General features: G+C 52.6%; 9 protein-coding genes across 9 annotated transcripts; 4 read left to right on the forward strand and 5 right to left on the reverse strand.

Moving 5' to 3' along the window:
- Positions 1-366: 366 nt before the first annotated feature.
- Positions 367-2,024, reverse strand: T310_5122 (Salicylaldehyde dehydrogenase; the record flags this gene model as incomplete). The annotated part of the gene is made up of 4 exons (XM_013471997.1): positions 367-511; positions 590-1,032; positions 1,089-1,482; positions 1,546-2,024. 4 exons carry the CDS (start codon positions 2,022-2,024, stop codon positions 367-369), a joined length of 1,461 nt encoding a protein of 486 aa, XP_013327451.1.
- A 1,787-nt stretch (positions 2,025-3,811) lies between these two features.
- On the reverse strand, positions 3,812-4,818 carry T310_5123 (uncharacterized protein; the record flags this gene model as incomplete). The annotated part of the gene is made up of 3 exons (XM_013471998.1): positions 3,812-4,289; positions 4,401-4,690; positions 4,741-4,818. 3 exons carry the CDS (start codon positions 4,816-4,818, stop codon positions 3,812-3,814), a joined length of 846 nt encoding a protein of 281 aa, XP_013327452.1.
- A 3,001-nt stretch (positions 4,819-7,819) lies between these two features.
- T310_5124 (exo-beta-1,3-glucanase) lies at positions 7,820-9,246 on the forward strand (the record flags this gene model as incomplete). The annotated part of the gene is made up of 3 exons (XM_013471999.1): positions 7,820-7,893; positions 7,991-8,385; positions 8,441-9,246. The coding sequence occupies 3 exons, from the start codon at positions 7,820-7,822 to the stop codon at positions 9,244-9,246; spliced, it is 1,275 nt and encodes a 424-aa protein (XP_013327453.1).
- Positions 9,247-9,743: 497 nt separating this feature from the next.
- T310_5125 (Importin 11) lies at positions 9,744-13,256 on the reverse strand (the record flags this gene model as incomplete). Its single annotated transcript, XM_013472000.1, has 7 exons — positions 9,744-10,823; positions 10,883-11,071; positions 11,123-11,595; positions 11,646-12,685; positions 12,749-12,886; positions 12,942-13,042; positions 13,092-13,256. The coding sequence occupies 7 exons, from the start codon at positions 13,254-13,256 to the stop codon at positions 9,744-9,746; spliced, it is 3,186 nt and encodes a 1,061-aa protein (XP_013327454.1).
- Positions 13,257-13,985: 729 nt separating this feature from the next.
- On the forward strand, positions 13,986-14,430 carry T310_5126 (uncharacterized protein; the record flags this gene model as incomplete). The annotated part of the gene is made up of 3 exons (XM_013472001.1): positions 13,986-14,067; positions 14,130-14,271; positions 14,343-14,430. 3 exons carry the CDS (start codon positions 13,986-13,988, stop codon positions 14,428-14,430), a joined length of 312 nt encoding a protein of 103 aa, XP_013327455.1.
- A 251-nt stretch (positions 14,431-14,681) lies between these two features.
- On the reverse strand, positions 14,682-19,457 carry T310_5127 (9-cis-epoxycarotenoid dioxygenase; the record flags this gene model as incomplete). Its single annotated transcript, XM_013472002.1, has 8 exons — positions 14,682-16,374; positions 16,909-16,923; positions 17,143-17,843; positions 17,895-18,143; positions 18,194-18,762; positions 18,810-19,211; positions 19,245-19,278; positions 19,350-19,457. The coding sequence occupies 8 exons, from the start codon at positions 19,455-19,457 to the stop codon at positions 14,682-14,684; spliced, it is 3,771 nt and encodes a 1,256-aa protein (XP_013327456.1).
- Positions 19,458-20,202: 745 nt separating this feature from the next.
- Positions 20,203-21,254, forward strand: T310_5128 (uncharacterized protein; the record flags this gene model as incomplete). Its single annotated transcript, XM_013472003.1, has 4 exons — positions 20,203-20,266; positions 20,348-20,415; positions 20,488-20,792; positions 20,864-21,254. 4 exons carry the CDS (start codon positions 20,203-20,205, stop codon positions 21,252-21,254), a joined length of 828 nt encoding a protein of 275 aa, XP_013327457.1.
- A 677-nt stretch (positions 21,255-21,931) lies between these two features.
- Positions 21,932-23,035, forward strand: T310_5129 (uncharacterized protein; the record flags this gene model as incomplete). The annotated part of the gene is made up of 3 exons (XM_013472004.1): positions 21,932-21,964; positions 22,030-22,474; positions 22,542-23,035. The coding sequence occupies 3 exons, from the start codon at positions 21,932-21,934 to the stop codon at positions 23,033-23,035; spliced, it is 972 nt and encodes a 323-aa protein (XP_013327458.1).
- A 217-nt stretch (positions 23,036-23,252) lies between these two features.
- On the reverse strand, positions 23,253-24,676 carry T310_5130 (Acid phosphatase; the record flags this gene model as incomplete). Its single annotated transcript, XM_013472005.1, has 2 exons — positions 23,253-24,434; positions 24,491-24,676. 2 exons carry the CDS (start codon positions 24,674-24,676, stop codon positions 23,253-23,255), a joined length of 1,368 nt encoding a protein of 455 aa, XP_013327459.1.
- Positions 24,677-24,713: the final 37 nt, after the last annotated feature.

The raw sequence follows: 24,713 nt of genomic DNA on the forward strand, positions 1-24,713 counted from the left end.
TGACAGCACAGAGCTCATAAATGCACAATGACCGGCCCAGTCACAGCATGCGAGTGCGTGTGTTTTGAGTGTGGACTACTGTCCGATATATTGTCTCCAACTTCAAAAGCAAGGACAAAGAAATGATCTTCATTTTGCCAGAAATCCAGCTGGTTCTTCAGAATACCTCCTGGTATCATTCTCGTTTCGAAAAAAAATCGCAGATGATCAGCCACTCAAGCACCTCCTGGGAATATATATGATATATATGATATGTACAGTACAAGCAAGCGTGTGACATCCCAACTAGACTAGCATAACGCTCATGTTTCGACGGCCTTTTCATACAGCCATTATAGGACCGGCACCGGCAGACACTGCCGGAATTTAATCCATCCAGGTGATCGTCTTGGTTTGCACAAATTCGTCGAAGCCAACACAGCCGCCGAACCGACCGTAGCCGCTCGCTTTGTAACCTCCGTGAGGCAAAGTCGACTCATCCTGGATGGTAAGACTGTTGATGTGCACGGCACTAAAGGAGAAGAGTCAGCTGGAAACAGAAAAAGGAAACATTTGATGAAGATGGTTTCGGGACATCTGTGTAGCATACCCGCTCTCAATCTGTCTCGCGACGCGCAGGCCGCGGCGCAGATCTTCAGTAAACACAGCAGCCGTCAGACCATATTCGGTGTCATTGGCGAGTGCGATCGCCTCTTCCTCGGTGTCAACCACAAACAACGACACGGAAGGCCCGAACGATTCGGTGGAGTACAAGTCCATATCCTTGGTGACATTCTCCACAATCAGAGGCCGCAAGCTCGTAGCAGCCTGCTCCCGAGCGTTCGGATCACCAAACAGCACATAGGCGCCCTTCGAGACGGCATCCGCAACCAGCTTCCTGTTCTTGTCCACAGGAGCAGGTGACACCAGGACAGGTGCCGGGGTTTCCTTGCCAAACTCTCTCTCGGCTGCCTCGACTAGAACTTTGCGGAACTTGTCCGCAATGGACCGTTGAACGACGATTCGTTCCGTAGACATACAGACTTGGCCCGCCTACAGAAGCTTCAGTAAGCTCACATTGTGCAAACTGGTGGTAGGGAGATACTGACGTGGAAGAAGGCGCCCCTGACAGCCGATACAGCTGCTTTTTCCAGATCCGCGTCATCCAGGACAATCGCGGATGCCTTTCCACCAAGCTCAAGCAGCACCGGCTTGATGTACTTGCCCGCCGTGGAGGCGATGATCGAACCGACGTGGCTACTGCCCGTGAAGTTGATCTTCCTGACGGCCGGGTGAGCAATCAAAGCGGTGGTAACCTCCGCAGCATCGGATGGCCGGTGATAGAGGACGTTGACGGCTCCTTCGGGAAGACCCGCCTGCCGATAAATGTCGCCCAGGGCCCAAAAGGTCTTTGGGCAGAATTCCGAACCCTTGAGGATAGTCGTATTGCCGGCGGCGAGAGGAATGGCAATTGCTCGAGAGCCCAAAACCAGAGGAGCGTTCCTGGAGGAAATCCACATGTGTCAGTATCCTTGAACGGGCCATGTCTTTCTTGTATGCACATACCATGGAGCAATTCCCAAGATCACGCCATAAGGCTCCTTGACCACTATCGCACTCTGACCATTGTCCATCACAGATGGCACTGTGCCTTCCAGGGACAGAGACCGCCCCGCGAAGTCTTTCAGAATGCCCAGACCCAGAGCAAAGGTAAACTCGGCAAACATCCTGGGGGCACCCGTCTCTTCAATCTGGTATCCGACGAGCTCTTCCTTGCGTGATTCCATGATGCTTGCCGCCTTCAACAGAAGATCCCGACGAGCGATGGGATTCATCTTCGACCAGACCTGGAACGCTGCCTGGGCAGCCTCCGCGGCCCGGTTGGCATCGTCGACTGATGCGCTGCTACTCTGATGGAGAACCTTGCCGGAGACCGGGCTGACCACGTCGAAGGTGGTCGTCGTCTGGACATCCTTGCCGCCGATGATGAGAGGCACGACGGAGGAGTCCGTCCCGTTACTGCCGTTGACAGGAGTGATGGCCATTACTCGTCGGCAGCCGTCGCCAGATCAATCACCGACAGCGACAAGTGGTAGCTAGGAACCTAGGTATAGAATGGGAAATAGAATGGATTCAATCGTCTTCTTGTCACTGGCACTGGGCCGGAACGGTACACGACCGGGAACAATCTGATAGAAAGTTAAGTATGGAGCATTCTATCCGGGATGGGGAGGGCTTTGTATTATCGCCGGGTGCCACCCGCTGGAGCTTAACGAGTTTCGCATCTTCATCGAGGGGCTGGGACGCGGGCACGTTGCGCGGCTGCTCTGTGGTATATCCGGCTTCCCTGGCTGCAGACCTCAGGGGCATTGACGGGTGGGTCATGGCTTTCGGGGCTTCTGCTCCCCCACCGGATGGAGGACTGACGGCCGTGGTGTCGGCGGGGAAGCTCGCGATTCGTCGCAAGAAGGCCTTCTTTTTGAGGCGATTGGAGAGAGCCCCGCCATGTGGTCGACCGGCGACGATAGCTAACGCTCTATCGCTTTAGACCTGGAAGCTTCGGAGGCATTGACCTCTATCACAATCGACGCGCCATGATCTGTCTCAATATCCTTCCCATCCGGCCGATCTGGTCCACCATGCGACAGATGAAGCCTGGCAGATCGAGTGCCGCGGAGACATCTCTGGTGCCACCTACGCAAGCAGGCGCAGGTACAGCGGTCTGACGAAACACGAGTCTGCGGGGCCAGACGTGTGGGATCGGCGGATCCTTGCCGGACAGACATTTCTTCAGCTTGGCAGGTCACTAAGCTGATTATTGACAGGCCGCCTGCAGGCAATACGGCTTCTCTCCACTCAGCTTCGGGCGCACTAGGGTGTCATGAACCCTTGTGGATAAATATTTAGCTAGGTCAGCCGCTATCGTGTCCGAAATACCCCTCATCACCACCGGGCTTCAGGGCCAGTGCACTTGCCGATTGCGCGAGCCGGACGATTGGACCGTGCTTGGCGTCTGCAGAATTGCGCTTTGAGGGGAGCTGCCCAGGGATCCCAGACACGACAGAATCCTAGTGTAGATGTCAGCATTGTTATTCACGACTGAGAAAGACGTCCATTGCCGGGACCTACCCCGGTTGTATGAGCCCATCGGCAGCGTGATGTGCTTGGAGTGCCGAATCAACAACACATGTGCGTCTTGGGTATGCAGAGAGAATCAAATCCCGACGTCTGCCTCAAGGACGGGATTTATCCCCGGAGGTACCGGCCACAAACTGTACATCTTATTTGACTAGCCTCAACCTGCTTTATTTATGTTTTTGAGTCCCGAACACGAAGATCTTGCACACTTGTTAAATAGGTAGTTGGCGTCTTTCCACATTATTCGCAAACAAGCCTCTTAGCGGGCATGTTCCGCTGCATTAAGCCGCAACGTGAGGGACCTGAGGGTAGCAATAATATTCCTATACGAATTTGGCTTTTTGCTTGAGAATAATAATAAGGCTGAAAGAATAACCTTCGTTAGTAGTAGTAGTTAGTAGTAGTATCGGCTCTACAAGGACAATCAATAAATGTCCACACATCCTCCACTTGATCGATCGCATCGATCACAGTCTCCACAACAATCCTCCACAGTTCTAACATCAATATCTTAGCGTTCTTTTTAGCCTCGTTTCGGGTATCTTTCCCGGCATTGTCGATGCTGGTAAGCCCTATGGGCCTATCCTGCCGGAATTCTGCCTCCAGGGGTTATTCCGATAGAGTGGGCTGTACTACATACAGCCTGTGCAGCTTGGACAATTCCAGTGTGTCGGAATTTCCATGACTACCTACGTTACACAGCATTGATCTCCTTCGTGGTGATTGCTTCTTGCTGTTCCTTTTCCGAGTCCTTGGGCGTGGTGACTGCGGCGACTGTCATGCCCGAGAAGGGACACGAGCCACGTGCTTCGCCGGTTGAAGGTGTCTGTGTGTCTGATGATGAGCCTTCCGGGCTTGGATCTGGATCATTGTCTTCGTGAATGATCTTCTTTCCGTGCAGATAGCCCTCCCTTTCGACCACGACCTGCTGGTCCCGTCGTTCATCGGCGTACTCCTGCCCATCTCGCACATACCACTTGGCAAAGAGGTCGTTCTGGATCCAGATGACTTTCCCAAGCGCCTTGACGAGTGCGATCTTGCGGGAGAGATCGAGGCGCGGATGCGAGAGGATGGCTTCCGTGAAGACGTCCTGGATGAAGGACAGACAGGCGCCAATGTGGATGTATTCGACGTGCAGGGGGTGTTCTCGTCCGCGACCGACGTGCATCATCCTGCAATATCAACAGTGGAGATCATGAGTGTACTGTACTGAATTTGCAAGACAGATCGCTTCTCACACAGTATTATTGCTGAGAGCGAGAGCGAGAGCGAGTGAAACTCACCCAACCTTGTCGAGATACTCCCAGAATTCCATCTGGCTGGGGTCCGAACACAATCGGTTCAAATACCCTCTCAGGAACATCTTGCGATGCATGATCTGGGGACTGTTCTCGTCCGGGAACTCGTCCAGGGGACCCTCGAAACTGGTGCTCCTTGTCTGGAACGCTCTGGCGGTGATGTCATATTGGAGCAGCTTCTTGTACACGACATTGACGACGGCAGGGATCAACGCCTTGATGTATTTGGAGCCGGTGATGAGGGCCTCGATGTCTCCTAGATGGTCGTTAGTAACCTGGTCAAAACACTGATCCAGTATGGACAAAAACAGGACACAAGACGTACTTGAGCTGAAGTCGAGAAAGGTATGCAGATACTGGATTCGAGCCTCGAGATTTGTGTAGAGGTCTTTTCGATCGACATGCTGAATTGGACGCTGCCAAGACATGAGGATTATTCCTTTTAAGATATTATTCTCTGGAAACGTCTGGATTGAGCCAAGTCAATTCAACAGGAGGACAATGGTCATATCCATGAGATGGCAACGCCATAATGCCTCCGGCTTATATTATGTGTTGCTGACATGATCGTACGAGAGAGACTTTGAATCCAAGATATCTCGAGGATCATGCCACTCTTACTCCAACAAGGGATCAGGTGAGAAGTCACGTGGACGGCCTGAAACAAAGAATGAGGATTTATGTAGCTAAATACAGCAGCACAGTGCCTGATTTAATTCCATAGATCTGACAGAAGGATCCGACGGAACCGTTAGGTAGGTAGTTATCAATGTAATAAGCTTCGCGTGTTGTAAAACGCGTGTGTTGGAAGTGGCGTGATCTGATCCGGATCAGGAGACATCTGCAACACTTTTTTGCTCTTTGCCCGTTGACTACAGCCACCCACGTTGTTCATAGCTTAAACTTGCGAGTTTTGAGAACAAAAAAATAATTGCATGACGAAGACAAGTCTATCCAGGGCCAAGTAATGGAATTGGAGAGAGCAGAAACCAGTATTAATGCCGGAACGTGAATTGAAGTAACCAGCGAGTGTGTTTGTACTCGTGGGACTTATTATTCTTGTATTTCACTAGGCAGCCTTATTTATAAGCACAGTAGTATTATGTAATGTATGTACTTTTAAATTTCTGCACTCTCTTTCTACAGTACGTGCGGAGTACTGTACAGTACTCAGGTGCCCTCGTGCCATCGATCGATCGATCTTTCGAGGGATTCAAATTTGGGTTTGAATTGATTGCATGACACGGCGCACAGGCCCAATTGATTCATTATTAATCAGCGGGCACAACTTTAAGTAAATCTTCCTTTCAATAATTCGCCAATAGTGGTAAATATCGCTGCGAATAGGTATACTTACCTAGGTAGGTACTTCCCTGTACACGTACTTCATTGAATGCATTCTATTGGTTGGCAGCGCTCACCTCCCAACACAAAATAACCTTAAACCCCTCCTCAATTGCTTGTCATGTGATACGCAGTACAACAAGACGAATCCAATCTATGCCGATTTGCTACACCTCTCGCATGCAGATATCTTAAGCTATTAGCTAATGGACTGGGTGCATGTATATATGTAGATATGAGTCTAACCGGACGACAGGTCTATGGGTTCTTCTCGAACTCTCTTGTTCCAGCTTTTTTTTGTCCATACTTACCGTCGCATCTGAGGTAGTATTTATTATTTCCTTTATATTGGACTATGGCCAACTTCAGTATATCCTTTGGAATCAGTAGGGTACAGTACATATGTGAGATGGTCACGTGTATCCAGCTACAGCGCGAGGTTAGGCAGGTAGCCATGCAATGGATTATAATGGATCATTCTGGGGTTCTGCATGCAGTACTGGAGGAGATTCCGTTTTCCCCTCTCTTCTGCAGTACCGTCTGCCAATATACAGTGGGAAAAGACGCCACAGTAGGTACTCCGTATAGTACGGGTACATGTATGGATTGCTTCAACAATTCACTATACTACTAAGTTACGCCAGTGCAATACCAAATCCTGCGGGGTAATCCTTCGCTAAAGTCTGAATACTATGGCAAAAAATAAGACAGCAGACCGGATGCGATAATCATTTACTGTTGTGGTGTTGCTGCATCGAGGCAATGGTCCTTGATTTATTTGTTTGTTTGTTTCCGGCCAGCTTTTCCCTTTCCGCTTCCGTTCCCGTCCAACGCCACGGCCCACAGGGCTTAACCGTGAACCGCATCTCCCCGCATCCAGATGAATGCATTTTCTGGCTCATGGTCCAGGTCCCTCGTCAGAGCCGTGGAAAGAGCTGCCTCATGTGTACAGCATTAAATGCGGTGTACTCACACGCCAGGACTAGCAACTGGCTGGCAGAATAACAGCACAAAATTGGCCAGCCACGGCGTTATTTCTATGCCGAATGAATTGATCTGCACTGATGACCGGTTAAGATTGATCGACCAGCGAAGCTTGCTCGATGGGAAGCTTCCGTGGCGCACCCAGACTGGCCGTACAGACTCAATAGATACAAGCAAGGAGGACCGAGCCCACACGTGGCAGCGGCGAAACAGAACAATTACAGCGTCGCACGGTCGAGCAAGGGCGAGAACGGCGAGATCGACGAGCTGCCAAGACGTCCACCAGCAATTCGACTGGTGCGGAGGCTTCCTCCACTCGACAGAGATCTGTGGCCAAGGCTTCACCACAGTGCTCTTGTGCAGAATACAGATCAAGTGACCGTCCACATGTACGCTCTTGCGGACGATTAACCTCAAAATGTGAGGATTCTGTCCATCTGCAGGCAGTCCTTGCAGCCAATTATTACAGGTAGCCGTGGATTTGGCATCCTCGCCCGGATCCTCCGGTGGGGCGCTCTGGCATTGACCGCAACATCACAGGCTTCACGGCGAGCAATGTCCGCATTCCAGTGCCTGACCCCATGTCGCTTGTTGTTCCTGAACCGGACGCGCAGCGCCATGGAACCGCGTCGGGAAGAGTCGCTCGACGACGCAGCCAGACTCGTGCGGAGTCTTGCTTCTTGCTTCAAATAAGGCGCGCTCCTCCGTCCTGGCTCTTTCCATCTGCAGCACCTTCCTTCTCCCCTTCTCCCGCCGGCCTTCGTTCGCGGCCGCCTACCGACCGGATTCAGATCGCTGAGATCGGCAAGCAGACTGGCCTGCTGTTCTCTCGAGCACAATTCTTGCTGTGTGCTCTGTTTATAGCAGCGCAGGAGCCCCTGTTCTGGTCCAGACCTCTCCTCCCGCGAGGTCCATTTCATCCTCTTCCGGGCCTGCAGCCCGTCGCTTGCTTCCGAGAGCATCGACTATCGTCTATTTATATATCGGGCGATCCTCGTGTCGCGTCTCTCTTCTGCTTTGCGAGCTGTTGCAATCCAGCCACCCGGTCATAGAGTGATCAACGGTGAGATCTCAACATGTTCTCCAAGATTCAGAACACAGCGCTACTTGCCCTCGCCGGCTGGGCAACTCTGGTGCAGGCTGCTTCAATGTAAGATTGCTCCCGCTTCTGCTTCTTGAACGACCACATGCGATCCTTTGTCTTTTCGTCTTGCACATTCTCATGGCTCATCCTTTGTCTGTTCCAGCCGTCTCCAGTCGCGTGACCTCACCTTCGACTACAACAACGACAAAGTTCGTGGAGTGAATCTGGGAGGCTGGCTGGTTCTGGAACCATGGATCACTCCATCGATCTTCGAACAGGGCGGCGACGGCGCCATCGATGAATACACATTGACCCAGATCCTGGGAAAGGATCAGGCGCAGAGCGTCCTGTCCAGCCATTGGAACAGCTGGATCACCGCCGATGACTTCCAACAGATCAAGAATGCCGGCATGAACCACGTCCGCATTCCTGTAGGCTACTGGGCGGTCAATCCCTTGGAGGGCGAGCCCTATGTCCAAGGCCAACTCGATGTGCTCGACAATGCCATCGGATGGGCCAGGGAGGCAGGCCTGAAGGTGATCATCGACCTGCACGGAGGTAAGTTTTCAATCTGGCGACAACACAAATACGCATTGAGCTGAGAGACCCGCAGCACCCGGTTCGCAGAACGGGTTTGACAACAGTGGACGTCGGGGTCCGATCGAGTGGTCGAAGCAAGCAAACTCTGTCAACCAGACCCTGGACGCCATCCAGGCCCTGGCCGAAAGATACGCACAACACGCCGATGTTGTGACAGCCATCGAGGCGCTCAACGAACCATTCACCGTCTTGGGTGACCAAGGGGTGCAGCTTGACGTGCTGAAGCAGTATTACTATGACACCTGGGGACGGATTCGTGACCAGAACCACGACACGGTGGAGGTCCTGCATGACGGTTTCCAGGACGTCGATTCGTGGAACGGCTTCATGGGGCCTACTTCGGGGGTCTGGAACGTGATGATGGACACCCACCATTACGAGGTCTTTGACAACGGTCTCCTGGCCATGAGTCCTGACCTGCATGTCCAGACTGCGTGCTCGTTTGGAAAGGGCAAGCTCGTCAACACGGACAAGTGGACGATTGTGGGTGAATGGACGGGAGCCATGACCGACTGCGCCAAGTACCTCAACGGCCGTGGCATTGGCGCGCGCTACGATGGTACTTACCAGGGCAGCTCGTACATTGGCAGCTGCGACGGGAAGAGTCAGGGTGCAGTGACGGCTTTGTCGGAGGAAGACAGGACCAACATTCGCCGATTTATCGAGGCGCAGATGGATGCGTTCGAGCTGAAGACGGGTTGGCTGTACTGGACGTGGAGGACCGAGGGCGCCCCGGAGTGGGATATGAAGGCGCAGATGGAAGCCGGCGTGTTCCCTAACCCTGTGACTGCGAGGCAGTACCCTGGACAGTGCGGTTAAGCATGCAAAGGCCTGTGATGATGAGCATTGGTTTCTTTTTTGGTTCTTCATTCTTTTTCTTTTCTCTTCGTTTAATAGCATACGGGTTACATTCTGGTAATACTAATATTTATTATATTTCTGATGACTCTATTGCCTGCGTAGTATCTGTACCCGAAGTTGACTCACAACCTGCTACGCTAATTACTGGTATTACGTACGTACACTTACTCATACGCTCATCTATTCTAGATAGAAGAAAAAAAGAAGGGTATATTATTTCTTTTGCTATCGCTATTGCTATTGATAATGGCAATGGGCAATGGAAGTGATAGCGACCATGATGATGATGATGACATGACAAGTTTTTATTTCTTTCTCTGTCTTTTTTCTTTTTTTTTTCCCGTATCTCACGTCACGTCATGTCTGTCATATCATATCATATCAAGTACTCACTCTTCTCCGTAGAGGAAGAAAAGAAGGCTGGCTAGCTAGGTAGGTACTTTTATTTTTTATATTCACAAAATCCCCAACGCGCCAAACGCACTCGTCACCTCCCGATCGACGTTGACGAGCCACTCCTCCTGGAACCGCTGCTCGCCGCCGCAGCCCACGATCACCGCCTGCAGGCGCTGCTTGATGAAGTCGCGGATGTTGATGCGGTGCACGATGTCGGCGTTTTCCCAGTCGCGGCGGCGCGTGGTTTCCGGGGGTTCGTTCTCGTGGTGCGGTTGCGTGCCACTGCCGCCTTCGGCGTTTTTGGTTTCGTTGTTCCAGTAGATCAGGTAGTCGCCCGCTCGTGGGTCGTTTGGGTCTTCGCCCGTCCCCTCGGCGAGTTCGGTGACGATGTCTGTCCAGATCGTGAGGTAGGATTGGAGGTGGTTCAGGAGGTAGGCTGGGGGCGGCGAGTCGGAGCCGTTGATGGCCAGCAGTTGCGTAAGGGCAAGCGTGTGGAGCTTCTTTTGCGTCACGAGCCCGATGTTGTCGTAGTGGAAGAACCATTCCGTCAGCAGCCAGGACAGCGTCTGCTCCGCGGACGTCCCCGTCGCGGCGGAGATGGCCGACAGGAAGACTCGGGGGCTCCCCAGAGCGAGTCGCGCCAGCACGCTGAGGTAGTCCGTCTCCAGGACGCCGTAGACCGAAGACGTCTTCTTCTTCGGGCCCGTCGTCTGGCTGGACTCGTAGGCCGAGTGAAGGCCGTCTAAGAGCGAGGGCAGGAATGAGCTGTCGATGAGGGACTTTGCGATGACGTTGTAGGAGTTCTCGCTTCCCCCGTCGATCGTCTCGGTCGCGCGGATCAGCATCTCCACCAGATGCGGGACGACGCCGATGCGCTGCTTTGTGACGGCGGAGAGGAGCGATTCGAACGAAACAAGGAGTCGGAAGCGTATCTGGTCGCTGAGCACTTCCTGAGGAGCGAGGAGAATGTAACTCTCCGCAATCTGGAGAGCCAGCGGCGCGCTGTCCGTAGCGGCCTCGAGGATAGGAAAAAGACCGGGCAGAAGGGACAGAAGATCTGGAGAAGCAGGGGCCGGAGTCTGAGAGATAATAGCGGACCAGAGCTCGAGCGCTTCATCCAAGAGGTACACAAGAGTTTCCTGGTAGAAGAAATTAGAAGCTGATCGACAAGTCGTACTAAACAGTATAGTTAACTTACCGAACCTGGTTCTATCGAATTTCGGATCAGCGGCAGGATGTCTGCGTGGTACTTCACCGAGTCCTGCTTCAGCGCATTAATCAGCGATGAGAGCAGGGTCAGGATAGCCTGCTTCATCAGATGTTCCTCCCCAGACTGCTCCCATAGCGGCGGCAGTAGGGACATGATCTGGTCCGAAAAAGGTGCGATCTGGCAAAGGTCAGCACTGTTGACCGAAACGTTCGTTGAATAAGAACATACATGGTCTTCCATCTTCACCACCGCAACGCGGACTGTCTCCAGTAATCCCATCCGAGTCTCCGAGAGCTCGACCTCTTGGATAAGTGTCATCACGTTTTGAAGGATAGGGGTAGCGTATGGTAGGAATAATGTAGGGGAGAATTCGAACGGTTCGAGGATATTCCTAAGCTGTCTTCCCGCCGTGATACGAACCACCAGATCGTTCATCGGATCCTGCTTGTTCAGCAGATGTTGAAAGATCTGGTAAACCGAGGTTCGGTTCAGCTCTTCTGGCTTGACCGGTATCCACTGGCCCAGCAAGATGGCGATCCTCCTCCGCAAGACATTGTATCCTTGTTCTTGTATCTGGACCTCGGGAACAAGGGTCGATTCTATGAATGCCTTAAGATCCAACTGCTGCTCCAAGCTGGCCGCGGCCAATCCAATGGCAGAATACAACGAGTCTTTGAGCAAGACATCGCGGTTTTGCGGATCTACGAACGATTAGAAACGTTAGGAGGCGTCAAGAGGCACCCTGACTTACTTGCAAAATTGTAAAAGACATTTAAGAGCCGTGGAACCAGTAATTCTTTGAAATTGATCACCAGATCAAGGAACAGCTTTTCGGCGCAGGATCGAATGGAAAACTCCCACGCATCGGAGATCTCCTCCTCCTTTTTCTCCCACTCTTCAGGCTCCTCTTCCCACTCCTGGAAGTCGGTCTTCCGGAACCGGAAGAATCGAGTGACCAGAAGCTCCATGACGTTGATCACAAAATCCTGCGTAAATAATTGGGATTTAATCAGTTCAATCGATTCCTTCTTCTCTTCCTTGTCCTGTGGTGTCTGATATTTGAAGGTCTGCGCAGGATTGAATGCCATCTTCGCGCAAGCTCTGATCAAGAGCAGCGCTTTCAGTCCGACCCGATCAATCAAACTGGTCTCTTGCTCCGTGTCACCACTGGCGCTGGGCCTGCTCTGGACAGGACTTTCGTTCTCGTAGATTTCGCCGAGCTTCACAACCACCGACCAGTATGATTTCACCAGCGAGACACAGCCAGGCAGCAACGCAAAGGACGGGGGATGCGACTTGGCCATTTCGACATGTAGCTTTGACAATTGCACGACGTGCTTTTCAAGAAGTTTTCTGATCGTCGGCGAGACACCGGTGGCTCCTTCGGCCAAGGTGTAGAACTTGGTGAAGTGAGCATGGGTCATCTCCCAGAAACCCTGGACCGCTTTCTCTCGGTTTGGATGTTCAAAGCCAGCGATGACCAGACGGCGGAGGACCTTGAGGGACATCAAACTCTGCTCGAGGGGCTCGAGCACCGCTCCTTCACTGGCGTTGCCCTGCTCCAAGGATGTACCCCAGCTGCTGACCTTTTCGACATATATGCCCCCTAAGATCTGAAAGATTTCCGGAGTCACAGACTGTAGATTGGCGCGGGTCCGTTGCAGCCGTGCGGTCGACAATTCCTTGATTATTTGCAGTAAGATAAGGAGCGTCCGGGGCAACTGGAGCGGATTTGCGCCGGGCTGGACAGAGGAACGGAGAGCATTGATGAGCGAGGACATCGCATCCGGCCTAGGAAAAGGCAATTGTTAGAGCGAAGTGTCACTACATCGACCTGGCATTGCATTGACGTACCAGTCCTGAGGAAATTCGTAGCGCATTATTTTTGCGATCATCAACGCATTGTGAAGGGCCAGTAGCGGTGCGGGCTCTACGATACCAGCCTCAAGGGCCCTGGTCTTGATACGATCCTTGCTCTCCTTTTTGATGGCACTTTGTTTTGGTCAGCATGCCAATTCTTGGAGCTGGGGTGAGGGGACTGCCGTACTTTGTAGCGGTTTTGCGCCAGTATTTGTCGATGCCATTCTTGAGCTGGATGATGGACAGGTAGCGGACTTCGAGCGGGAGGGAATAATCGACGAAGATGTCCTGTATCTTTGTCAGTACTCGTCCTCTAGTGCTGCAGGCAGACCCTCACCTGAAGCAGAGGATAATAGCCCTCCTGTTTCTCCCAGTGCTGCAGTTGCTGGGTACCAACCTGCACCTGCTGCTGTGTCGAGCTTGCAGCTGCCACCAGCGCGTTGAACAGGTTATGGGGAGTCAGCGGGTTGGCCTCGCCGGGGAGCTCGACAGCGCCCTCCATGGTGGACAGGAAAGGTCGCTAGCCAGGTGCTGTCGAGCTTCGATCAGGCAGCTCGATCACAAAAGGGACGGGGGAGTTCTATGTTGTTGATGCCATAGAAGAGGGCGAGGGGAGAAAGTCTCAAGCTTGGGACGAAGCCTGCTGTACGGGACTTGTTTGTGAATTGCCGACAGCAGGTTGTTTGAGCGAGGTGGTGAAGATGCAAGCGCAAACGCATTATCGTAGCTCCCCAAGACAATCATTCCCCGCGTCGCCGTATCTTTCATTTGCCCGAAGCGGCGGGACATCAACACGGACCCACGTTGTTCCGAGCCGCCCCTGCCCTAGGGCTGGACCCTATTTACTGGTATTCGGATGCACTTAGGGCTCGACATGATCATCCTGTCTCCAACGAGTACCCCTTTGATCGACCGCAAAACAGCAGATGCACTAGCAATGGCTGACAGAAGGTGAAGTTGTGAATGAGAATTACCTACTGGATCTACATGCAAATGGACAACCCTGGCATTTGAATGAAATCTTCAACTAGGTACAACTTCGGCTCAGCTACTGTATCACGCCGCGGGGTGACATAGCCATGATGTAGTGTAGGATGAGGCAAGAACCGTCTCTGCGGGACAATCTTCTGCTCAATTACAAGCAGTTGAGAGAGCTTCACCTGATCGAAGGGAGGTGACTCGATAGGAATCAACTACATACTTGTATGTAACACACTTACCAGCGGCCAGCATGTCGAATATCGCCTTCAAAGCACAGCAGGAGCTCAACTCTCACCACAAGAAACGTGGCACAGAGAGGAAAAGCCTGTCCGGTATGTCCAGCCACCGTTCGCAATAACTGTATGCAGACTCTCACTAACTGAACCTCAACCAGCCGATGAATCCGGCGTCAATCAACGCGTCGAGAAGGATTTTCCCGGATCAGAGGTGCGATACGGGATGTCGGTGACTGGCGGCGGAGGCGCTCGCAGGAAGATCCCTCCGGAAGAGGGTGGAGAGTACGATGCTCGCGGGAGGTAAGCCGCCAGCTGTCGCGTTCATTGTTGTTTTTTTATTTTTGTCTTTTCTGACTTATTATTTGAAATAGAATGACCGAAGCGCGACATTTCGAAGGCCCTGACGGCCCGGAGGAAAAGCTGCGACTCGAGGGACGTCTCCCCAGAACGAAGAAGTGATCTAGACAGCTTGTTTGCTGCTGCCACGGTAGGCCATGGAATTGTGTGTGGAATAATACGTCAGACTGGATTTCTCATCTTGCGTTCCATACGGCTCTGTACAATACTCACGGGCATAAATGTATAGCTAGACACAAACATACAGCTTGACGTGCATACAACTTGCATAACTCGTCCGAGAAAATACTTCCAATATTACATTGACAAACTCCAATTTTAACAGGAAATAAAGCAGGGACTCAATTCTCCGACTAATCAAACTTAGACAGCTCTGGATCCTGCTGCCACAGCAAAGGCCGCTCGGCCGTCTTCAACGGCCCCAGATCACCATCCACAGAACGACGCTTTGCAAACGCCTCGATCTCGCTCTGGTCGACCCAATTCCCGTGGATGCCCAACCCCAGCTTCATGGGCAGGCGGATGATCGCGATGGGACCCTGCGCGATATTCAGGGCCTCAAACAAGAGGATATCATTGCGGTTCTCATCAATCCGGTTCGCGAAGCAGATCACCCAGCCAACGCCTTCTTCGACCCTGTCTTCTGTCTTCTTCGGGATGAAGACCGGCTCCTGCAGCGTGGTCGTCGGCCCCGCGAACCAGATGTCCCGCGTGTCTGCGTCGTCCCAGTTGAAGTGGCCCAGGCAGTTGAAGAGACCCCCCGGCGGAGGCCCGCATCTCTCCGCGTCGTACGGCCGCGTCCCGTCAATGAGGAGCTGCCAGAAATGCGAGTACCGCTTCCCCATGAACCGCTCGTCGATGCGCGCGAACTCGCCCGAGTTGTCGAGGTCCCGCAGCGGGGTGACGAAGGTGTCTGTCGGCGCTTTGGGATCGAAGACCCAGCGAGTGGTCGGCGACTTGAGCTCGTTGCGCTTCGGGGGCGCGTATGACGCTGATGACGCCTCCGGGGTGACTTTGGGGTCTGGTGGGAACCAGAAGAACACGTTCCCCGTGGCGACAGTCAGGTCGGCGACGATGTTGCCGTCTTCATCCTCGTAGCTGCCTGCGAAGTGGCCGTGGAAGCCATTAGGCCCCCGGTACCAGCGGATATCCTCTGGCTTGCCGTTGCGGCGCGGCACGATGCCGTACAGCTGGTTCTCGTGGGGATCCCAGGCGAAGTGGTTTCCTCCCTCTCGCAGACGGTCCAGGTTGCACTTGATGGGCGTGAGCGGGAGGATCACGTAGTTCTTGGTGATGGAGCAGTCGTGGATCATGCCGCAGAAGGGGGCCTTGTACCAGCACTCCTCCGTCTTGCGGCCGTCCTTGTCGATCGTCCACACGACGATGTCGCAGGAGGCGTCGAGGCCGTTTCCACCGGCCTCGTACGCAAAGGCGACCATCTCGCCCGTGTCCGGGTCGAACTTGGGATGTGCCGTGAACGTCGGGGTCAGGATCTGGCCCTCAAAGTCATAGCGCCCGATCGTCTCCAGCGTCTTGGGGTCCATGGCGAAGGGGGGCCCATCCTCCTTCAGCGCGAGGAGCGTGCCTCGCCAGAAGATGATGTTGGTGTTGGCCACGGTGCGGATGACGCCCTTGACGGCCTCGCTGTCGGTGTACGGGTTGCGGTATTTCCCAAAGAGGGCCCTGCGCGCCGCCGTCTCGGCCTTGAACCGGTCCGTCTGCACGTAGCGCTGCTTGAAGTCGGCGTGGCCGTTCTCGATCCGGATGGCGGTGATGTTGCCGTCGCCGCTGAACTGTATGTCCTCCTCGAACATGGGCGGGAAGCGATGGTCCGGCTGCACGCGGTAGAACGTGCCTGCGATCTCGCGCGGGATCTCGCCCTCGACCTCGAGGTCGAAGATGTCGCCCTCGAGGCGGACAGGCCGCCGGAAGCCCGTGAAGACGGGCGTTTGGGGGAAGAGCACCTGTTCGGAGGCTTTCTTCCCGTTGACGTACACGGGGGCTCTGTCTAGGATGTGGGCCATCTCAGCCAGATACGCAATTAATCTAGAACACAAGTCTGCATAGGTTTTGTCTAAAGATCTCTGTGTATGATCCGAGCTCATCGATCATCTCGACATCGAAGATATCACCTTGGATAAAGAAATCGTCGGTTTTACTCTGCCGATCAGACGTAGAGCAGCCAAGTCTTGACCATAATGCTCTCCGTTATGGATTTCCAAGCAATGAGCAATTTACAGATTTGAAATATATGGACTTATCTTCCCCGCACTGCCAGAAACAGAATGGCAACTGTAGATACGGTGTACTGCCAATAATAGCAACGGTTAACTCGGTAGTTCTCTCGGATCGATATTGCCGATCTTTTGTATAGCCAAACTAGGTAGGGTATGTAGTCTTCTCGTTGACGAGCCCCACGTCTCGTCTCGTCTCTTTTCCAACAGTGGGGAGTCCAGACAGAAAGAGTGCATTTCACGATTTAAGCGTTTAACAGGTGGATGCAGGATGCAAATAGGTGATGGGTGATTGGTAAACGGGCTGGGCTAGAAATGCATACAGTACACAAATGTATGCACTTACAGTGCATAGTCTCGACTGAGATTGTACACTCGAATTGAACTCCTTTAAAGTCGAAAAAAAATAGATATGTGCCGTGTCTTCAATGGAAAACATGTCCATCAAAATCAATGATTCCGTCCATGGACAGCGAAAACACGTCTTGAGCTTCGTCTTCTTCAGAAAGCACCGATCTAAACGAATTAGAACTCGCACTGACCCAGAAGCTCAGGGGAACGACAACATGGGAATACGTACTGAAATTCCTGGAGGCCTGACTGTCTATCGACGGTCATCGACAGAAAAGCATGCCTGTCAATCCCCAGATTTGGACTCGCAATCACCGTGGCAAGTTCCCGGCTGGCCCATTTGCACCACCCCCGACTCTCCATCGACTGCAGCATCTCGACGCACTCTTTCAACCGTTGTTGGCAGGCAGAGGACTTCTCCCCTCCTCGCAGCATGAGCAGGATCGACAGCATGGCGATGTCGACGATCCATTTTGTGTCCTGCACCGTCAGACTGGACAGGAGACCTTGCGAGTGGAGCATCTTGAGGATCTGCAGGGACTGGTCACAGGCCTCGATGCACTTCTGCCCTAATTCAGCCAGCGCTTCTTTCTCCGTCCCGGAAGACGTATCGGAACTGTTGTGGACGATGCTGTAAAGAAGGCACGTCCGTGTCGATGCGATCATCGTGCTCCAGTACCGCAGGTGCAGTTCGCAGATCGGCCGGCGATGAGGCGGCGCGAGTGGAATATCCCAGTGGATGTACGAAGGCAGCGCGTTGTACCAACTTTCCAGAGATTGAACCACACCACGGAGCTCCTGATAAGAAGGGTTGAGCTCGCCGTTCTTTGCACTCTTACTGAATCTGTCAGAAGCTTGTCTTTCGAGGAAACTAAGGGCAATTGAGGACTCAGTATAGCTGAATGGAATATGGATCCCGGTGTTCAGTGCCTGCAATATCGTCAGTCCCTCTTAGTCTCTATGGCATGCACGCAGAAGTACCATTTCCGATGGCATCCTCCGGTGAATATCTGCAGCGTCGATGGCGCACGGTCGACCGCGATATCTCGATATCTCATGGTCAAGCTGAAACAGGGTCCACCAGACCCGAAGAGCAGTCTCTCGCCCAACCGTGTTCATTTCATCATAAGCTTCGTCCCGATGGAGACCGAGCGTGAGAGCGATCCGGGCTGCCAGACCAATGTACAGATACGCGCCCACCGTAAACGATTCATTTTGCAGAGCCAGACTCTGGTCATTCAGTGCCTATTGCAGCAAGGAAAACCGAGTCATCGACTTACGAGTAATGATAATGCTCGGATGCTGTCCAGGTCTGCTTCGTCCAGCAACCGGGTAACCAAGGACTTTGCCAGCGCCAAATAATCTGTCGAATTCAGACGATCTTGGATTGCGAGATTGGGATCTATCCGGTCCAATGTCTCTGATTTATGGCAATTGGGCAAAAAACTATTGGCTGCACAGTCAAGTCTCGACGAGCCCGAGACCAGAGCAAAGATGGAATAGAGACAGCCGAGCCAGGACGCGCTACTAGCCTCTGTCCCGCTCTCGTACGTCTCGTCCAGCCGCGAGGAGAAATGCTCAAAGGAGAACAGCCAGTAGCGGCTGTTGATATCTTCAAAGAAGAGTGCGACATATCTGTCGCAGCACTGCCGGGGAGGAAGGTAGGAGAGATACACCGACTGCGGGCTTGAAAGAGAGATGGCGCTCTGTCTTTCAGGCGACGGCGGTGGGAGCGAGGCAGACCTCATCGGCGGCAGATATGCACCCAGCTTGGTGTCAAGACTGGCGCCTTCCACGACCGATCGGATTGCGTTGTGGAATACGATATCCGCCTCTCGTCCTACGTACCCTAGATCATATTAGCCGCTGACCTGACGTTATTATCTCCAGGCTTACGCATAGTCCCCGTCGAGTCGATCATGAGATTCCCAATCTTCTCAGTCAGATCTTTGACGGGCGTCGTTGGCAGTCCTGAGTTCTCCGAGTGTGGAGAGCTTCCGGGGGTCAAGACTTCGAATCCTGATGGTCCTTGATGCTCTCTTGCTGGAAAGTCACCCGTTTCACGGGTCTCGTCAGGAGTCAGCGTTATGGGAGGATGCGAGTCCTGCTCTTCCATCCGCAGCGCTGTATCGCGGAGAACTTCGAGGGTCAACTCGTCGTTGTGCAGAAATTTCTGCAGGATTCGCATGGCCAGACGGTACTCTTCTTCAGAGACGGTGTAGTAGGGGCGTTGTTTGCGCTTGATGGCCATTGTGCAGGGCGCCGAGATGCTGGCACAGTATTGGCATGGACCTGGCACTGTTGACTATCCGTCAGGCATGACGAACGTACTGATTGTACTGTACAGACAAATCGACTCGCGAACCTGGGTCCAAACACTATCAGCTCAGTCAGCGCCAGCTGGACAAGCCTCGCTGAACATGAGACATGACATACCTTTGTTTTCCTTTGCTTGCATCGGTCACAACTTTTGGCAGTCCGCCTTCTGCGAGCTGTCGGCTGCGAGTTCTGCTTGTGCGAGGCCTTCAACATTCCCATCTTCATTGCAGTATGTTATGGACAACTCTTTACTTTCTTCTGACATAGGGCCTGCATCGAGACTTCAATGCTGACCTCATCAGGGAAATGCAGGACAGCTTCAGGTGGCACAGGCCACCTCCCCTGGTGAACAATATCATGCTTCTGCACGACTCCTAAACTAGGAATAGACAATCAATTACCCCGGATCTGCGGGCCTCGAGTGCGGGGAATCTTCAGGTGGATAATGTCAGTAGTTCAGGACCCAGGATCAATAATAACGCCGTGGAGTTTAATCATCCGCCGGGTATGTAGCTAATAGTAGAGGAATGTGTAATAGGGGCTGCATATTAATGCAACCCCACTTGTGGGGTCATATCACGCAGAACGAGCATATCACCTTAATGTATCTCCAGCAGGAGAAGTTCGAGGCCAGTAATAAAAGCTGAACCCCGCGTTTCTTGCCATGGGGCGCATCCATGGGACCTTCCAGACCTGATTATAAGCCCAGACCATACTGTAGGTATCAAAACGACAGGGATGGGGACATTGATTAAAATACCTCTTCTCGGCTTTACGTCTCCGAACCATTAATTGAACTGCAGGTCGCGTAGGATATACCTTTGTCTTTGGATGAGTTTAAGTAAACTGGAGTATCCCTGAAAAAGCCTGGACAGAGTGGTGCTGGTGAAAGAACAGTTCACGTACAACTCGAATTTCAAGAAAGAACTGAATCCTCGTTATTATTTAAGTCTATCGAGTATACCCTACCATGGCAGAAGCAGACCTGAAAGCAACCGTTGAAGCTCTCCAGAAACAAGTCCAGATTCTAACCGGTACGATCCGTCTCCTATAACGAAAGATCACTCTACTGGTCAGCATTTGATTTTTTTTTACAACTCTAACTCGAGCTTCAGCTGAGTCCGAAGTACGAAAACTACACCACAAGTATGGGTACTATCTCGATAAGTGTCTTTACCAAGAGGTACGCCTCCCATTCCTCCCATCGTAACCATCCAGCAAGATTTCCAGACGTACACACAGCTAATATATCCAGGTCGTCGACCTCTTCGCCGACCACCCCGACACATCAGTGCAGTTCCTCGGCGGACGCTTCCTAGGCAAGGCCGGCGCGCGCAGACTGTACATCGGGCGGTTCATGAACAACTTCACAGGGCGCAACGGCCCGCTGCACGGGTTCCTGCTCGACCACCTGCTGGCGCAGGACATTGTCGACATCGACACCAGCTGGGAGACGCCGATTGCCAGGATGAGGCTGCGCACGCTGATGAGTGCGGGTACGCACGAGAGTTTGGGAGAGGAGGGGGTTATGGGTGGTCAGCGACAGTGGTGGGAGGGGGGGTACGTTACACATAGACCCCTACACAGAGAGACAAACACGAAAAATATCTTGATGATTAATTAGTGGTTAGTGTCTACGAAAATGACTACATCCTCGAAAACGGCGTCTGGAAGATCTTCCACCTCCGGTACTTCCCCTTCTGGCACGCAGACTTTGACAAGGGCTGGCAGAAAACGCGCCCCAACTACGTACCTTTCTTCAGCAAGACGTATCCGGAGGATCCTGCGGGGCCGGATGAGCTGACGGAGAATAATATGATGTGGCCGGATACGAGGGTAAATAAATATCATGCAAGATCTTTTTTTTTTGGGTCGTTGTCTGATTTGTTTTTGTTCTGCCAGGTCGTTCCATTTCACTACCCCCATCCTGTCACAGGAGCATGGGTCAATCCGCTCGATCTTCGCGCTCCGAAGAAAGGCGAGGAGGCTGAAAAGGCTACGAAGGAGATTGATATTATCTGATTGAATCAATTGATTGAATGTTGGACTGGGAGTAGCAGGAAACAGAGGAGAGGTGATGAAAGCATCTCTTGTGTTGTGTATCTGTATTCTGTCTAATGAGTATTATTTCAAGTCTGTCAATTCATTCCATTGGCTAGTCCTCTGCTATAATATCGTTGCGACTAGGATACTGCAATGATTCTTAGTATCACGGCAAGAACATGACAAGGTCCAGTACAAGGTAGATACAGATGGACATAATATAGATAGGAAGCCGCCTGAAGTAGGACCTTAAAGTAGGTAGGCCTGTGGATTGAAGTCCTGGTATACATACACATTGTGTACACAGCACGGCGGACATAATAAGATCTACAACCCACAGCCTGACCTTGGATATCCACAATCATTACAAATTACGAGTTCTATTCCTATTAATAATTATCAACTAGATTTATTATTAATTATCTGTTTTTAAAAGCGGGGTGTCTCTGTCGTAGAAACAGATTACATAGATTCGGACGAAAACGTCCGAACAGACGTCAGGTGGAGAGGCGTATCATATTCGAACAATCCCTCAAGATGAATGATTGAATGATGTCTTCCAACTCACACTTCTGCAAGTCCTGGATTCAATTGATTGATTGATTGATTGAAGTTTTTTTTTTTCAGCTGCTGGGACTGTGAATTTATTCCTCAACATGGCGGACATTCGGAATGTTGTTGTCCTGGGGGTATGTAAGCACATAAATAATGTATCTAATATTGGCGTATATATTTACCTGTATTGAAACTATAGGCAACAGGAAATGTCGGCCGTCACATTGTCGACGCCCTCCTGAACGACCAGTCGAGGTCATTCCACGTGCGCATCGCCCGTCGCTCATCCTCAGACTCCTCCTCCTCCTCATCGACATTGTCCAACGGCGCAGAAATCTTCGACGTCGACTACAACTCAGTAGAGTCACTGAAAAAGCTCTTCGCAAACCAGCACGCCATCATCGAAGCCTTCAACCCCAGCGCGGCCATCTACCAAGCCAACATCGTGCAGGCGGCCCTCGAAACCGAGAGCGTGCGACACATCATCACGCCGGATTTCAGCAGCGACACCTTCAACGCGCACTGCGGGGAACTGATGATTTTCGAGCCGAAGATCAAAGCCCAGGCCGTGCTGGAGGAGGCGTGCAGGAAGAGGCCTGATCTGCACTGGACGGCTATTATCACGGGGCCGTTTTTTGATTGGGGTTTGTCTGCTACCTCGTCAGCTGTGTGTCAATAAAAGCTAACATAAATCACTGCTGTTGTCCGTAGCTATCCCCAGAGGAATCTTCTGGGTAAACCCTCAAACCAGAAAAGTCACCATCTTCGGCTCCGGCAACCAGCGCGTCAGCATGTCCGCCATCGACATCGTCGGACGAGCCGCTGTGACCGTGCTGAAGAACCCCAACGCCTTCCAGGACCGTCCGGCCTACTTTGCCGATTACACCGTTAGTTCGAACGAGTTGCTGAAGCTTCTGAACGAGATCGACCAGGAGAACGACCAACAAAATCAACAACCATGGAAAGCAGATACCATCCCCTTGGACAACTTCTTCGATCAGGCGAAACAGCTCTGGGCGCAGGATACGGCTAGGGGTGTCCAGGACCGCCTGAACACGCGGGCGTACCAGATGCTGGGCACTTATGGCTTGTTCGATGAGGGTAATCGTTACGGAGCGGATTTTGGTGATCGCGTTGAGTCTGGTTTTGGGGTGACGAGGGATGAGTTTCGGGAGATGTTGCGCAGGGCTATTACTAGTCAGTGATCAGGAGAAACTAGAACAGAAAGTCATTCAAAGATTTTTCTTTTTTCTTTTTCCTTTTCTTTTTCTTTTTCTTTTTTTTTTTTAACACCAAAACGTTTATCCTACTGCTGTAGAGATGCTTAGAAAGACTAAAAACATCAACTTCTAGATTCACGTACGTACTAATTACATGTCTCGTCATAGAAAGGCGTTGGGAATTCACAGCTTGCTCCGTCAGCTAGAGACTGCCGACCAGAGCCAACAGACCACCGACGATGGCCAACGTACCAGGGGCATTGCTCACCCCAGCAGCACTCTTGCTGCTGGACGCCGCCGGCGAGGAGCTCGTCGAGGTCAACGACGTGTCGTTCACACCAGACACGAAGGTGGTGCCATTGCGGGAGAAGGGAATGTTCACATCCCGCCCAGTCTTGGTGTCGTAAGGGAACGGGCTGGTGTAGTTGTATGTCGGAGTCGTGTTGGCGTACGTCTCCTTCACCTGCTGGAGGATGCCATTGCCGGCCGAGCACTTCTCGTTGGTGGCCGGGTTGGGCCACACAGGCGAGTAAATCGAGTAAGTGTTGGTCGACAGAGGACCCGAGAAGGACTCGTTCAGCAACAGGTGCGTGGTGTCGACCTGGTAGTTGGTGTAGCCGGTCTTGTTGGCCACCAGTTGGAAGATGTTGGCACCGCAGTCCCAGCGGCCCAGAGACGGCAAGCCCCAGTTGGCCGACACCGAGGCAATGCTCGAAAAGTGCGTGTAGAACGTGTCATCCTTGGTGCCAATCAGCTCCTTGGGGATGGCACCACCCAGCAGCACACTGAAGACGCGGTTGCCAATGGGGTAATGCTCTGTCTCGTCAAAGGTCAGCAGAATCAGGGCGTTGTCCCAGAAGTCAGTGTAGTTCCTCAGCTTCTCGATGAAACCACGCTCCCACACGGACGCAAACGTGATGTTGGTGTCGTGGCCATCGTTGGTCATGTTGGGCGTGATGAACGCCCACTGAGGGAGCGTGTTGTTGGCAATGTCATCGTACAGGCTGGTGAAGTTCTTGATCTGGCGCAGCCTGGTGGCATTGCTGGTGACCGAGTTGTACAGAATTAGAGGGTCATGCTTGCGGACATAGTCATTAGCATAGGTCTCCTGGTTGGAGTAGTTGAAGCCCTGGAAGCCCGGATATGGCAGGTGCTCCTGGTATTCCGCCCAGGAGATACCCTTGGTCTCAAGCAGGTCGACCACCGTCGAGACGTTCTGGGGGATCTGCCAGAAGTTGTCATTGTCCATGCCAAAGTCATCGCCGCCAGCAGCGCAGGCGTAGTTGGGCTCTGAGGTGTGAGCAATCGCCCAGTAGTTGGTCAGCTCAATTCCCTGCAATGCCAGGTATTGCTGGTTGGGATCGCCGGCGGCGGAGCTGTAGTCCTGTCACGAAGGGGTGAGCATGCCATTGTTGGTTGCGAGCAGACAAGGCCACTTACGATGTTCTCGAGCCAGATCTGGTAGAAGTGGTCGAAGGCCACGCCCTGGACCTTGGAGGTGGGCGAGTAGGGCAGGGTGGTCGCAGCGGCCGCCTGGATCTGGCTGAGGGCCGGCTCGCTGGTGGTGGCCACCTGGGCGACGGCGACGCCCGCAGCAGCGAGCATCACAGCGATGGAGGACTGCATCTTGAGCTCTGGCCGCACCGTGGTGTTGCGCAATTGA

Source organism: Rasamsonia emersonii, assembly GCF_000968595.1.
Source record: "Rasamsonia emersonii CBS 393.64 chromosome Unknown ctg1118621760242, whole genome shotgun sequence".
NCBI classification, from domain to species: domain Eukaryota; kingdom Fungi; phylum Ascomycota; class Eurotiomycetes; order Eurotiales; family Trichocomaceae; genus Rasamsonia; species Rasamsonia emersonii.